Below are 16,004 nucleotides of genomic sequence, written 5' to 3' on the forward strand. Positions count from 1 at the left end.
CTAACGTTACACTGAGCTGCAGACACAGCCATGCCTTCTCTCCATTTTACCACATCTCTGGGAGAAAGGTGCAGAAACAGAACTGTCTTTTGCATCCAGAATCCCAGACCTTCCATGATTCCTTTTACTGCTGCAAGAGCCATATACACAGAGGGCTCTCGACAGCTCCATCTCTGGCCTGGTCCCTGGGGAGCTGGCTCGAGTGAACCCCCAGCCTCCCTCACCTCCTCAGTCTTTGCCTGTGCTCCTCCCTCTATCCAGAACCTCCTTTCATTTTCTGCCAGTGGTTATTGTGGCTCTTCCTCGAGCGCAGGCTCAGATACTGCCTCCTTCCTGAGGCTTCCTGTGGCCCGATCATTCATTCTTTCGCTCATCAAATATATATCGAGTGCCTGCATGCCAGCCACTTTCTGAGCACTTGGGATCTGTCAGTGAGCCACACGAAGACTCCTCCCCCTGCCCTCATGGAGCTTACATTCAGGGTGGAGGAGGAGTACGATAAACAGTAAAATAATAAGCAAACTACATAGCATGGTAAGAGGTAACAGGTGGTAAGGAGAAGAGAAAAATATGGAGCACCTGAAGGCAGGCCAAGAGTGCTGGGGGCAGTCAGGTGGCAATCTCAGTTGAGAGACTGGGGCCGACCTCATAGCAAGGATGAGGTGAAGGCTGAGCCAAGCCAGTGTGAGTGAAGAGAGAAAGGGGGACAGCGCTGCAGCACAGATCTCCTGCAGGGCTTCAAGGCCTCCAAGACAGCAGGGAGACAGAGTGCATGGAGTGTGCAAGGGAGAAAATACGAGAAGATGGGGTTGGAGAGGTAATGGGCTGCTGATTCTTCCTCTCTCCCTGAGCTACCTTAGTCCTTTGTTGCAAGGTTATCACATCCCATCTGTGGTCTGTTGCCAGTGTGAGTCTGGGGCTGCAGAGGGAGTTCTAGGGTCCTCCAGAACCCAGCCCCCTTCTGACACTTGGCACCCACATAACAAATGTTGCTGAGTGAATGCAGAGGTGCTTGAGGGAAGTGCAGGGGAGGAATGCGGTGGTGCTGAATGCGACACCAGAGTCAGAACTGACACAGGGCAGGCCCTGATGCTTGTGGATAGACTTCAAGGCCCGCCCCAGGAGTCTGGCCTGCCCTCAGCTTCCTTGTCCCTTTCCCCTCTGCTCCTTCCTCTGCAAGTGAGCTCCATTTTGCATCTTGGGTGCTATCCCTGTCTGAAAGCCAGGCTCCAGCACCTCTCCCAAAACTCATTGCCACCTCCTGCTTCCTGATGCTTCACTTTCAGCGACTCCCATGGTCACCAGGCAAAGCAGTTGCTCTATAAATAAAAGAGATGCTTATGGTGGCTCCAGATGGGGGCAGCTTCTCGTCCTAGTGCCTCATTGTGGGGATTTCAACCCGCAGCCAGGCTGTGATCTGTCTAAGATCAGAGGGAGGACCTGGGAGCCGCGGGTGGGGGTGGCTTTGCCTAGCTGACCCTCTCCTACCTTCTCCACTGCAGCCTACGAGATCGTCATAGAAACAGGCAACGGAGGCGAAACCAGGGAGAACGTCTGGCTCATCCTGGAGGGCAGGAAGAACCGATCCAAAGAGTTTCTGGTGGAAAATTCTTCCCGACAGAGGGCCTTTAGGAAGTAGGAAGGGGGGTTCTCGCAGGGGATTGATGGATGGGGCGGGTGAGAGGCAGTGTGTGTGTCTGGGGCTGCAGAGGGAGTTCTAGATGAGGTCAGGAGGGTGGAGCCTCTTGGTGGGCGCCATAAGTGGTGCCTAAAATGGGCCTAAACGGCAAGCACTTATTGAGTACCTAATATGTGCCAACCCTGTGCAAACTCCTCCCTTATAAAAGGAAAAGGAGGGAATTACCACCCAAAGAGAGGCCACTATATGAGAATTCAATAATCCCCACCACTAAAAAGAGAGGATGTCCTGTAACGTGCTAGGGGCGCTAATTATCTCTACAATAGCGGTCATACTACAATATATGACTATATTAACATGCTCTACACCTTAAATTTACACAGTTTATGTCAAATATATTTCAGTTTTTAAAAGTTCATGGAAACTACCACTAAAATGAAGAATTAATTGATTAAAGAGAGCCCACTTTGTAGCAGGACCAGGTAGCAATGCAGACCATGGTCTTGTTGAAAAGAAAACATTCTACCATGGGATTACAGGAGAGTGGTCCTGTGAGACAGCACAGAACTCAGCTCTACTTAGAAGGAGACAGGGAGGAGAGGGCCTCTAAGATGCTTTATAGGAAAATCAGACTTGGGTTTCAGGTCCAGTCACCTCTTCTGGCCACTCCTGGTTGGCAGGCAGGCCTGGAGAATGTCCTCTCCTCCTCCACGCCTGAGCCACCTCTGAACGGCCCAGATGCCCACTTCCTCTTCCCATTCTCTCCAGAACCGCTTATAGAATCTCCCCCTCCCGTGCCTCACTGTACCTGTCGTTGGAACTCCCTGTGCCCCCGGAGGGAGTCCGAGCTCCTTAGACTGGCCCTGCGAGGCCACCAGAGCCACGCGCACCCACCTTCTCGCTGCCCCTTCCCTGGGCGCACCCTGACGGCAGCCAAGCCAATACTCCCCCGGCGATGCCCAAGCCTCCTTGCCTGCAGGCTCCATCCCGTGACTTGGCCCAGGCACCTCCCCCTCGGGGGCCTCTTCCCTTGCTCCCGAGGCTCTGCTCTCTGAATCTGGGCCCGACACCCAGAGCCCAGGGCTTCACCCTCCTCCCAGCTCCACTGCCTCACGATGTTACCACTCACTGGTGCTGGGATCAGGCAGGGTTTTTTTTCTTTTATTTAATGACTGTGGTTGTCTTGTTCCAAAATCCGATGGAACCCCTGCTCCTCAGACCAGCGCCTGGAATGCCATAGACACTCAATAAATGCTCACTCCCTTCAGTGGGCATGGGCAGCTCTTATTGGCCGTACCTTTGTGTCCTGCAGGGGGACCACAGACACGTTTGAGTTTGACAGCGTCTTCTTGGGCGACATTGCCTCCCTCTGCGTGGGCCACCTGGCCAGGGAGGACCGGTTCATCCCCAAGAGAGAGCTGGTCTGGCACGTCAAGACCATCACCATCACCGAGCTGGAGTACGGCAATGTGTATGTACTTTGCCTCCACCCCCTGCTCCCGGAAGTGCTGCTCACTCTGTGGGGAGGGACAGGGGCTAGACCTCGGAAGAGACACCAGGGCCTAGGGAGCTGTCCCCTGTGAGGCCCTCTTATTCAGGAGACTTACAAGGTGGGAAGGGAAGAGGCAGCTGTACTGTTCTGGAGCTTTCTGAGCCATAGGCCTACCCGCAGAGGCAGGGACTGAACCACATGAGCTTGGATGCTCTGGCCTTTTAATCCAGGGATGCTTCCTTGGAAAAGCACTGAGGAAGCCAAACAGTGCCAGGCAGTGGACACTTTCCTCCCTTTCTCTCCCATCCCTGTGCCATGACAGAGAAATATATCTCTGAAGCGTCCGTCACAGCAAAAGCCCTGCCATCCTAGTGGGCAGAGTGAGACCAGAGACCAGTGGGAGTAACCCCATGGCCCACCTGCCTCTGAGGACTCTGGATAAGGAGCTTTGCATCCCCACCCCCACCCCCTAACCCCCTACCACTGCCCTCCAGGGCCTTCTGGAGACTCAGGCGTTTCTGAAGGATTAAGGGTTTTGGTTACCTGGGTAACAGTCCACAGCCATCAGTTTTTCTAATTAAAACCACTTGGTTACCACACTGGATGCCAGAAAGAGCCCTGAGGCCCTGGAAGGCAGCAACGACATTGTGAAGGCACCAGGAGAGGAAGAAGGGGATGCTGGGGGCGGTGCTGGCCTCTGGGAGGCTGGGCCCAGGGAGTGAGCAGCAGGCGAAGTGTACAACTCCCAGGGCCAGCCTGCCACCACTTGCTGGGGCACCTCTGCTCCAGAACCGGCCCCTACCCTGCCCGGGGCAGTGTCTTCACCGTAAGCACACTAGACACACAGAAGCAATAGCCAGGTGCAGTCTCCGCTGCACACTCCGGCCTACGGGAGCCCGAGCTGCTCAAAGCCATGTCTATCTACGCCCCATCTGTGGTAGGCAAGCATCCTAGGATCGGCTTCCTCTGACCCATCTTCCCCTTTGGGAATTCCAGGAAAGGATTCTGACTTCAAAACTTCTGTCTTAACCAGCTCAGGTGGCCATATCCAAAGACAACAGACTGGGTGGCTCAAATTGCAGACATCTTCCTCTCGCCATTTGGGGAGGTTGCAAATCGGAGGTCGGGGTACCAGTGAGGGTGGGTCCTGACGAGGCCTCTCTTCCTAGCTTGCTGTGTCATTATGGCAGAGAGAGAGACAGAGAGCGAGTGAGAACTCAGGTGTCTCTTCCTCTTCTTATAAGAGCACCGTTCCCATCAGGGGGTCTCTCCCTCAGGACCTCATCTAAACCTAATCACCTCCCAAATACCACCCAAATGATGTCACACTGGAGGTTTGGGCTTCAACATATGCATTTGAAGGTGGGACATAATTCAGTCCCTTTCAGCCTGCCATGTTATCCAGTGCTCTTTTAGAGAAAAAACCAGCGGGCACAATAAACCCTGGCAGAGTTCTGGGTGTTGCTGCTTGGACCCACACTGATGGGGTCTTGAGAGCTGGGACACGGAGGGCCCAGAGGCGTTGCCAAGTCATCCAGCAAGCCAGGGCCAGGGCAAAGCCCCTTCTGCCACCCAATGCTGCCTCCCAACCACATGGAGTATGGCTGCTGATACCACACCTCTGCAAACCCCCCAAATAAACCAAACAGTACAAGGCAATACAATACAATACAATACAATACAATACAATACAATACAATAATAAAATGAAATCATTCCCACTTGGGTTGGCTTTAAACCGACAATGTTGGCATCAAGAAAGAGAGCAAGCCAAAAATCTCAGCACCAGCCAGCATCTTCCAGTCTCAGAAGGAAGGGGAAAAGCAAGCTTCACTCATGAACTTCCTACCCCATAATCCTGGGGCTGAGTTGTAGGATTTATCTCCCAGTGGAAAGAAGCCACCATTCCTACACCCTCAAGAGTATGGTCTTTTGTCACTGTGTTGCCAGGGCTGCAAGGGGAGGAAGGGATGGATGTCCATGAGGTGTGGGATCTTCCCAATGGGAAGAAGGGGATGCAGGAAATCCAGACCCCGGATACTAGAGCTGTCACCTGATCAGCCATGTTACCTCAGTGACAGTGGTAACCCATCACTTCTCTGTGCTCAGTCTCTCTTCCCAGGAAGAGAGCTGGATGTTCACTGGAGGCTGGTGCTGGGGGGAGGCTGACAGGGTTCCAACTTAGGGAGCTCTCAGAGGTCATGCTCCAGCCCACCTGCCTGTGCAGGTGTCAAGCCTGTGGTTCCTGAGGGGTGGTGTTCCTTTCCAACCACCATGTCAACCATCATGGTCAGACTTCCATGAATTACAAATGAATTTAATCTCCATAGCCTATAAACACAGTAATGTCAAACTTTCATCTTTAAACTATTTCCAGTTCTAACCGTTCCACTGCGATGGGCAATACCTCCTAACCAGTTCTCCTCCACCACTAAGATCCTCAGAATTTTGGTGGAAGAACACACACAGGGTTTGTTTTTTTTTTAAACCAAGAATAACTTTATTGTTTGATCTCAATACCATATATAATACACAGTCATTATATTGGTATGCACCTGGGTGGTACGGTCAGTTGAACATCAGACTCTTGGTTTCAGCTCAGGTCATGATCTCAGGCATGTAGGATCGAGCCCCGTGTAGGGCTCCAAGCTCAGCACAGAGTCTGCTTGAGATTCTCTCTCTCCCTTGGCTCCCCCCACCAACTCTCTCAAATAAATAAATAAATCTTTTAAAAAATACACAGTTGTTATAAAAATTCAAATAATACAAAAAGTCTGTAAGAGAAAGCAATACTTCCCTAAAGCCCTACCCATCAGAGATGGCCACCATGAGTATTTGGTGACTCTACTCTCTCTGACACTTTACTAATATATCACAAACACTGTTCACAGAACTGTGATCTTATTTACATGTTTTTCAAATATTATATTTCATCTCTCTTCATTTGTACTCTTTGCTTTTGCCTTTATCCTTCCTGATGACCCTACCCTCATTTCCAGCGAGGAAAGCCGGGGATGTGTCCTTCCACCTCTAGGGTCTTGACTCCGCAAAGCCCTGGGGTCCCACATTTTGGTGATCTTATGATAGAAAGCTCTTCCTTATAGCTATACCAGGGAATATTTTTCAGCCATTAAAAATAATGAATTAAATATGTACCAGATGACTTGGAGCAACTCCCAGGAAAAGTAAGATATGGGAAAACACATATTATATGATGCCATTTTGTAAAGGGAACACTGACATCCCGCATATGTCTGTGTCTATGTGGGTCTGTGCAGGGTTGGGTGAAATGGAAGGAAATTTGGCAAGATACACCCACAACTGTTACATGGGTTATCTGAGGTAAAGGTGGGATGTTGAAGTGGAAAGGAAGGAGGGGAGAAAGGAGAGAGAGCCAAGCAAAAAGGAGAAGAAAAAGGGTGCATTTAGAAAAACATGCATGCGGTCACATGATGTGTGCATTTATATAGAATTATGTATATCAGAGAGAATTTGCATAAAGAAATACATTTTTAAAGAATGTCTAAACAAAGAATGAAGTTATATCCCCTCTAAGAAAGTGTGGTATGTAACAACAATCCACATTTATCAAGTGATAACTGGGGGAAGAGAGATCTTGAAACAGAATAAGGATTTCCTGCCCGAGTCTTTCCATGGTTGGCGTCTCAGGTGGCTTAGGCAGGCTGGCCCTGGGTCCAGCTCTGGCTCACCTTGGGCAGTGACTTCTCCAAGACTTAGTTTTCCCTTCTCTGAAATGGGAGGATGACACCTACAGCTCAGGGTTGTTGTGGGACTGGATGTGATGCAAGAATGCAAAGCCTGGCATTTGAGGAGGGTGTAGAAAAGCAAGCTTTTTGCAGTTATGGATTTTCATCTAAAAGGGATGTGATTTTGCACCACTGGGCAGGCCCTGTCTGGGCTGAAATCCTGACATCATCAGTCAGTGCCAGGATAGCTTATCTCCGAAGCTGTTTCAATATTACCAGTTGAGTGGGAAGAGACCACACCAGTTGTTCAATTCAAACCTCTAGAATTGTCAATGGAAAACCAAGGTCCAGGTAGGGGATGTGGCTTGCCCAAGGACATATGGGTGGAAGGTGGCAGGGCTGGGGCAGACCCCAGGCCCCCTTTAACCCCATGGAGCATTTTCTTTCCACTGAGCCCTCTGACTTTCTCCTTTGTAATTAATTATTGGGCTCACTACCATTACCCAGAGGGTAAAATTATGGTTGTATGGGCTGGGGGTGCAGAGGGAACTTTCTGGTCCAAGACCATTTCTCTTGGCCTTAGACTTGCTTCTGCTTATGGCAGCTTCTTCAGTAAGGACTTTCTCTTACCCCTTTCACTCTACAGACCATGAGTACATGGACGCACACATGTGTGTGTATGCGCCCCCCGCCCCCACACAGACATACTCACTCATAGCTCAACTCAGCCCAGTGCAAGGGATTTGGGACCACATGTTCCCCAATGACATTTCCACTTGGCTTTCCTTGGGACTATCACTCTGAATCCTGTAGCCATCTCTGCAGGTGACAATACTAAGTATAAATATTCATAAGTCCCTTTGAAAGAGCAAGGGGACCAGCATGGTTGGGGTGGAGTGAGCTTAGACTGGGCTGGGTCAGAAAGGGTCCAATCACATAGGGTCTTACAAACCTTTATAAGGTGGTGGTTTTTACTTAACCTCAGAAGCCACTGTAGGATTCTGAGCAGAAGGACTGCATTCTTGGGCTTACATGTATGTCCACAGAGTCACTTGGCTGCTGTGTAAAGAATGGACCATGGGTAGCAGGAAGCTGGGAGACCAGCTAGGAGTCTGATCTATCCCAGGGAGGAGGTGCTGGTGACTTGGACCAGAGGGACAGCAGAGCAGATACTGAGATACTGCATAGTCTTTCAAGTGGCTGATTCTGGACCTATTTTAAAGATGGGGTCAATGAGATTTTGCTGGTGGATTGGACATGGAGTATGGGGGCCAGTGAGGGATGAAAAGAGAATTAAGGAGCCTCTGGAAGGATAGAGAAGCCACTCACTGTGAATCTTAAGAAAAATAAGACCATGTCCTCATATTTTAATGCAGGCATTTCCAGTCCTAATATCCTGCCACCTGAGGAAGGAATCATTTAAGGACCAGGGCCCAGGGGGAGCATGAGCCCGGGCTGGTATCCACGCAGCCTCCTTCCTCCCTTCTAGGTACTTCTTCAACTGTGACTGCCTCATCCCCCTCAAAAGGAAGAGGAAGTACTTCAAGGTATTCGAAGTCACCAAGACGACGGAGAGCTTTGCCAGCAAGGTCCAGAGCCTGGTGCCAGTCAAGTACGAGGTCATTGTGACGACAGGCTATGAGCCAGGGGCAGGCACCGACGCCAACGTCTTCGTGACCATCTTTGGGGCCAATGGGGACACAGGCAAGCGGGAGCTGAAGCAGAAAATGCGCAACCTCTTCGAGCGGGGCAGCACCGACCGCTTCTTCCTGGAGACGCTGGAGCTGGGCGAGCTGCGCAAGGTGCGAGTGGAACACGACAGCAGTGGCTACTACTCAGGCTGGCTGGTGGACAAGGTGGAGGTCACCAACACCAGCACCGGAGTGGCAACCATCTTCAACTGCGGCAGGTGGCTGGACAAGAAGCGGGGGGACGGGCTCACCTGGAGAGACCTCTTCCCTTCAGTCTGAGAGGCTGGAGGCTCTCCTTCCCACCCCCTCCCTGAGATGCTCCTGACTCCACCTTGGGTTTCAGCAGGGCTTTCCCAAAGCCTCGTGGAGCTGGGACTGGGGTCCAGAAGGGTGGCATGCATGGCATGTGGCCCAGAACTTCATGGTTCTCCAGAGGCCACTGAGGGTGACTAGTTGTGGGGTCCTGCCCCTCCCCAGGCTCTTGGATCTACAGGGATCAGTCAACATGTGTCACAATCCATGGCTGCACAAAAACAACTTTTTGCGTTTTCTTTTCCAATAGCAGCAATGGCCAGGCTGAGACCTGCTGCCAAGTGTGGATGGGAAATTAGGGCTTCACCCAGGGGATAAAAGTGGGGAAGAAGAGACCATCGAGATGGTGTATTTTAAGCAAAAACTAATTAACATGTTCTTCCCAAAAAAGCTGGGCTAATTAAATTATTACCAATCACACCTCAGAAAGAACTCATCTTGGCATCTGCTCACTAAGAAATGCATCCCTTTCCCCAATTTCAATAAATCCAGTGGCAAACGGAGAAAAACATCAGGAGGAAATGTTTTTGCCCTGGAGGGGTTTATGAGCCTGTGAAAAAGGTACGTGATTCTTTCCATCATTTATGGAAAACACCTTGCCAGGTGCCCACCAGTGGGTCTAGCCTGTGATGACACAGTGGAGACCCAGAGAACTGAACAGAAGGTGATGAGGGTGGGGGCAGGACCTGGAAAACCCGGGTCCCTGGTGGACTCAGGCTGGGTGAAGAGTGGGGGACACATGGTGAGTTAGCACTGTCATCCTCACCCTGGCTCCGCACAGGCGATGTCCACCGAGAGCTGGGAGAACAATATAAAGGTGTGGTCTCTGCCCTCAAGAGGATATGACCTTGATGGAGAAGCAGCCAGAGAACCACACACACACACACACACACACACACACACACACCCTTCCTGATGAACCATCACAAAGGGACCTGCCATGCACCCTAAGAGTGCCACACAACACCACACCTGACCTCTGACTTTCCTCCAGGAGCAGAACTGACCGGCAAAGAAGTCTTCCTCTAGGAGGGCACCAGGATTTCCCAGGCCGTGTCCTGTGGCCCAGACAAGTGTCAAGCTCTTAGCAGGGCTTCGTGGTTGAAGCAAGTTCCAAGAGCTCCCGGAGACCCTTGGAGAAAGGCTGAGGTTACAGGCGCTGTCTCTAAGGCAGCCTGCCCGGGCTTGAGCCCCAGCTCCACCCAGAGAGCTTGGGGGAGCTTGGCCGCATGATTCCATCTCCTGGGGTCTCAGCAATTGGAACCGGGTGCCTGCGTTGAAGGGGGGTGTGTGTGTCCATCATGTCAAACAAGCAGGACCCCAGGGAGCTGGGGTGTGGATGAGGGAGAAGGAATCAGGAAACAGCCTTATTTGCATCTTTTTCTGTGGAACTGGGTCCCCCCATCCCCATCCCCCGCCTCCCTGACACCCCTGTCCCCAGATGGAAACTTAACCAAGCCTTGAAGGTCTCCTGAATTCTCTTAGGTCCTAAAAAGGGCCACTACCATTTTAAGTCCCAAAGCTCATCACAGTTCTGCAATTTAAACGTCAGGCTCCTGTGTAAAGGCCAAAGTCACCCTTAGAATTCATCTTGTCCCATCCCCCAGCTCAGTCCTCTCACAGGAGGACCAGAAGTGAAGGAGGGAGAGCTCGCCTGTGTGTGCATGTGCAAGTGTGTGTGTGTACACGGTGGGGGCATGTGAGCTGGTCCCTCCGCCTCATCCCCACGCTGCACTGTCACTCCTGCTCCTCTTCTTGCTGGCCCCGGTTCTGGTCTTTGGGGAAGGGAGGAAAGGAGGGATGCCTGTGGGGTTCTTAGTCTCTTCGGTCCTCCACTGTCTCCTTTTTAGGACCTAAGACACCTACAAGGGAGACCCTCCAGCAACCTCTGGTCTGACAAACTGGGCATTCGGGCCTCTCATCGCTGCCACCAGCAGCCAGCCAGCCCAGCCCTCATGCCTACGATTTCTATGGATGGAATAGGACTCTACGCCTTCAAATGAGGTGGATGTCCTCTTTTCAGGCAGCCCTGTTTTTTGTTTGTTTGTTTGTTTGTTTCGGAGTTTATATATATATATATATATATATTATTTTTTTTTTTTTGAGAGAGAGAGAGAATGATTGAGAGAGAGAGAGAGAGCTCACAAGCAGGGGGAGGAGCAGAGGGAGAGGGAGAAGCAGACTCCCCGCTGGGCAGGGAGCCTGATGTGAAACTCAATCCCAGAAACTCAGGATCATGACCTGAGCTGAAGGCAGACGCTTCATGCACTGAGCCACCCGGGCATCCCCAGGCAACACTGTGAAGTCCCAATCACTAGCACTGAGTAAGACAACAGCCAGAAGGAAGGGGGTTGTCCCAAGCCACCAACAGCAATTTCTGAGTGTCCTGTCCCCAAAGTCATGACCTCCTCCTCAGCCTCTCCATCATGTCTGAACCTGGAGAAGGACAGTCATCTCCAAGTTGAAAACAGTTTCCACCATGCCCTCTGGCAAGCACAGTGAGCCATCCCTGTGAAATGTGGCTGCCGTTGTCCTGCTGACTCAGCCGAAGCTGGTCCAGGGAGAGCCTGCATGACCATCATGCTGCTGAGGGGCCCAACATCAGCCTACTCTTACCCGGGTAGGGCAGGCCTGCTCTGAGGACACCCAATGACCTTAGTCCATTGTCCCATCCTTTACCTACCCTGCATCCTCTGCTCTCCTCACAAAGGACTTGTCAAGACCCAATGATGGGGCTTGTGGGTGGCTCAGTTAAGCATCTGCCTTCAGCTCAGGTCATGATCCTGGGGTCATGGGATTGAGCCCTGCATCAGGCTCTCTGCCCAGTGGAGAGTCTGCTTCTCCGTCTGCCCCTCCCCCTGCTCGTGCTGTCTCTCTCACTCTCTCAAATAAATAAAATCTTAAAAAAAAAAAAAAAGTCCTGATGAAACTGCTGCCGTGAAGACCCTATAAACAATGGTCACACCTTTGGCCCGACCTGGTTCCCCAAGTTCTTGGGGACCTAGGCAGCTGCATCTCCAGCAAGTTTCCTACAGCTCCATGTGCAGCAGGTTACCCTCCAGCGGTGCCACACTCACCACCCTCCCTGCTGCGCCCTTGTGGAGGCAGTCCTGTCTGCTTGAGGTCTCCTGTCATCCACCACCCCCTCCACCGGGTCACAGGGCCCATGCCAGGCCACCTTCTCTGCTTTGTCGGAACTGGGCTTGAACTAGGCCGTCTGATGCCCTGCACACTGTGGAGGTGGAGGTGGAGGGAGAGCGGAGGGAGAGGCGTGTGGTGGTGGGGAGGGAGATGGGCAGGGAAGAGGGGTGGGGGGCAGCTTGAAGAATTCACCACCTGTCAGGTCCTGTCTCCGCAGCGCAAGGGGTGTTGGGACCCTCAGCAAGTCCTATCACTTGGGGCCTGCAGGCCTCCTTTCTCCACCAGTTTGTGCTGAAGCTACCAGCAAAGGTGGGGGCACGGCCTCTGAGGGGGCTGGGGAGGAGGGCTCTCTGCCCTCTCCCAGCTGCTGTTCTCCACCCTAAGGAAGGAGTGAGGGACATCCACACACACTCTGCCTTTCAAGACCTGACCCTTTCTTGTAGGCAATCACAGGAGCCCCCCATCCCCACTCCGCCACCTCTGGAGGGCAGAAGGCAAGGCTGGGATTAGGGTGAAGCAAGAAGCCCAGGGTATAAAGTGTAAGGGGGGGTTCAACCTCAGGGCCCCACAAAGGCAGGGCCTTGCCTCCAAGTGAGGCCCCTGGAATGCTGCTCCCAGGGCACTTCCTTTGCCTCCCCACAGTCCCGGCCCCAGACAGGCAAAGCTCTATAAGCGAGGCTGAGGCCCAGCAGCCAGCCATGGGGAGGGTGAGCAGGCCCTTCCTCTTGGGAAGGTCCTTCCCGGACCCAGCTCACCTGCTGCCTGCAGAGCCCCGGGTCATCGTGGAGCAGGGGGCCACAGGCAGGTGGTGCTGGGTGCCGTCCCTCACTGGGGCTCAGGGTGAAGGAAACAAAGGAAAGAAGGGGCTCTGCACACCCCCCCAGGAACCTCCCTTCCGTTCCTGCCATCCTCTCCTCGCCACAGCTGCTCCTTCCCTCCCAGATCCCCCAGGCACCCACTGCTCGCTCTGTGTGGAACTTCTTCCTTATAAGGATGGCTCCTTAAGTGTCAGCGCTTCCTATCCGCTCCATCTTTCCCCTCCTGATTTGGAGACAAGTGTACATTAAAGAATATTTGGAGAGAACCTTAATTGTATTGCTTTCGAGGAGTAACTCCTAACAAAGTACTTCCAAATAAATATCCCCCGGGGGGGGGGGGGGGTGTCCACATCAAAGAAAAGATCAGACTCATTTGCAGTTAGCACCAGCTATTTACATACAAACTGTTGCACCAAAGTCTAAAAAACACTTCTGCTCTTAAGTAGGTTAAACAAAAACCTTCCAATTTTATTTTCTCAGCTCTTCAGCTGAACAACCTTTTTCTTCCAAGATTTTGATAAAAGTAAACTCGACCCCGTTCAGTTACATGCCTTCTGAATTCTGGTTATGTGGGTCCAACTAGATGAGGTTAGAAGTACGGGGGATGCCCCACGTCCTGAGGAGCCCTGGTGCTGCGTGTGCCTCCTGAATGGGCACCCCCATTTATCCCAGCCCCTTGGTAGAGCATGGCACCAGGCATCAACCACCAGCAGGCCCCCAAATGTCCTGAGCCCTCAAGGGCAAGGGAAGGGGCCTCGGGAACAGGTGGGGGAGCCTCAGCTTTGGACAAAGGGAGTAAAGAGCGCCTATGGGAAAGAAAGAGGTCTTGGGCACATAGGCCTGGAGAGTAATGGAGGGAAGAGCCTTTTAGGCCTAAATTTAACGGGAGGAGTTTGGATGGGGACCCCCAGATGGTGGGGGAGGTGGTATTGCCTGTGAGCTGGAGGGAAGAGGAGTTCTGTAACTTCTGGCCTACAGACCTCAATGTGGCTTTTCTTCTAGAATCTCCAATGGAACGAGGAAAGCCAGTTACAGAGTGGTGATTCCAGAAGTCTTGGTTTTGGGGTCTCAACTTCCAGCCCTCCTACTGGCTAGGCCATTGCTGGTGGCTGACCATGGCTGGGTGGCCAGAGGGGAAGAGTAGACATTGACAGGGCCTGGAATAATCTAGGAAAAGGAAGGAAGGAGAGGGGAGAACAAGAGGACCAAGGAGAAAGACTATGGAAGGCAGGGATTTTTTTTTTTTTTTTGCTTTTAAACCATCATCATCATCATCATCACCACCACCATACAGCTAATATTTATATAGCACATAGCAGATACCAGACACATATTAGCTCATTAAATCCTCATAAAAACGTACGCGGCAGATGTTATCATGATCCCATCTTATAGACGAAGAAACTGAAGCACAGAGAATTTGAGTAACTTGCCCCACATCACGCAGCTAACAGATGGCACAGGAAACCCAAGAGCAGGGCTTGCCACAGTAGGAACCCCGGGTGGAAGCTGGATACATAAGGTAAAACAGATGAAAGAACAGCTGCTCTGGCTGGTTGTGGGGATAACTGAGGGGTTCAGCGCATGCAGGGCAAATGTGGGGAAGCAGCGTTATTTGCTGGGCTTAAAGCTACCAAGTAGGGAGCGCCTTTGAGGGCAAGGGGGGCAGGAAAAGAGAACATGGGGGCCAGAAAACTCTCTGGTGTCCTACTTCCTGGGAGCGGTGGGGCTTCCCCCTAGGGAACGGGGCGCGCTGAGGAGAAGCAGGAGGCGGGAAGGGAGAGGTCTCAGTGCAGGTGCTATGTGTGTGCTGGCTGCAGGTCAGGGGGTAGAGAAAGAGGGCACCAGCTGGGAGGCAGCCAACACCCTGGGGGGAGGCGAGGATACCAGGATATCGTGGGGCCCCCAGATTAAACGTCACTGGGATGTGCCTGTAAGGGTTTCCAAAGGAGATTAGAATTTGACTCAGAAAGTAGAGGGGCCTCCCTCATGGGGTGGGGCTCAACCGATGCCTCAAGGGCCCCAGTGGAACGAAGACCAGGCAAAGGGAGACTTCATCCCTTTCCTGTCTACCTGCTGGAGCTGGACCTGGATCTTCCCCTGCCCCCGCCTGGATTCTCACCCTCGGCTCTGCTGGTCCTCAGGCCTCGGGACTCAGGCTGGAACTCGAGCCCACAGGCAGTAGGTGCTGGGACTCGGTCCCCACAATCACACGAGCGAATTCTCAATAGATCTCCTTCCTACTGGTCTGTTTCTCTGGAGAACCCCAACTAATACAGAGACTCTTTCTTAACACCCTAGGGCAACTTGCCAGTGACTGGGGGTAGCAGGCCTGCACAGAGTGTGAACCTAGATGCTCTGAGAAACCTCTTTCCTCCCAGCACTGCCTCAGAAGGACGGGGGGAAGGGGCATCGAGGTGGAGAGGATTAGGAAGGGTGTACATTGGCCTCTTACTGGGGGGAGCACGAAATCCTCAGAAAGAGAACTCCTGCCTCAGCCCCAGCCCCAGCCCCAGCCCCCAGATCGTACCCCACAGCTGGCCCAGGCCTGTCCTCCCAGGGTCACCTCCACTGCGGTTATAAACAGACACCAACGAGGCAGAGGTATTGGAGGGACACAGGGCCTGTAAATAGAAACCTGTGGAATTCGAAAGCTGGAAGGAACCTAGATCGCCATCCCCATATTTAGGGTGTGCAAGAGCAAGGAAGGGAAGCATCTCTCGGCTGTCTGCCAGCCGAGTCCTGGTAAGTGGTGGGGCCAGCCTCAAAGCACTGGTTCCTGGGTCAGGAGACACCGACAGAAATATGTGGAAGGCTCTACAGACAGCACTTTGCATCATCTCGCTTGCATGGCACTGAGGGCTTTGAACCTTCATTAACCTAATGTAAACTCGGGATCTGAGTTTATAATAATATCTCAATACTGGCTCATGGCTGTATCAAATGAACGCCACTAAGGAGAGATGCTACTAACGGGGGGATCTCGGAGAGAGTGGGGAACTCTGTACTTTCTGCTCAGGGTTCTTTAATCCCAAAACTGCTCTAGAAAGTGAAGTTCCTTATTTAAAAAGAAAAGGCTTATTAATAGGGGTTCTGTTTTCAGGCCATGAAAGGAAGTCAACTTTCATGTTGGCAAATTGAACACCAATAAAAAATAAATTTATATAAAAAAAAAAAAGGAAGTCAACTTTCGGTTCACAGATC

General features: G+C 52.1%; 1 protein-coding gene across 3 annotated transcripts in view; it reads left to right on the forward strand.

Annotated features, from left to right (window-relative positions):
- LOXHD1 (lipoxygenase homology PLAT domains 1) overlaps positions 1-10,287 on the forward strand; it is a 166,911-nt gene extending 156,624 nt beyond the window's left edge. The window contains exons 39-41 of one of the 3 annotated variants that reach the window (XM_025428987.3): positions 1,503-1,635; positions 2,952-3,110; positions 8,328-10,287. In XM_025428987.3, the coding sequence (XP_025284772.3) occupies positions 1,503-1,635; positions 2,952-3,110; positions 8,328-8,808 (773 nt within the window). In that variant the 3' untranslated portion in view covers positions 8,809-10,287. The remainder of the gene's footprint in view (positions 1-1,502; positions 1,636-2,951; positions 3,111-8,327) is intronic. The other 2 variants (XM_049112669.1, XM_049112670.1) reach the window with 2 other exon arrangements.
- The last annotated feature ends 5,717 nt before the right edge of the window (positions 10,288-16,004 follow it).

Source organism: Canis lupus, chromosome 7 (assembly GCF_003254725.2).
Source record: "Canis lupus dingo isolate Sandy chromosome 7, ASM325472v2, whole genome shotgun sequence".
NCBI lineage: Eukaryota > Metazoa > Chordata > Mammalia > Carnivora > Canidae > Canis > Canis lupus.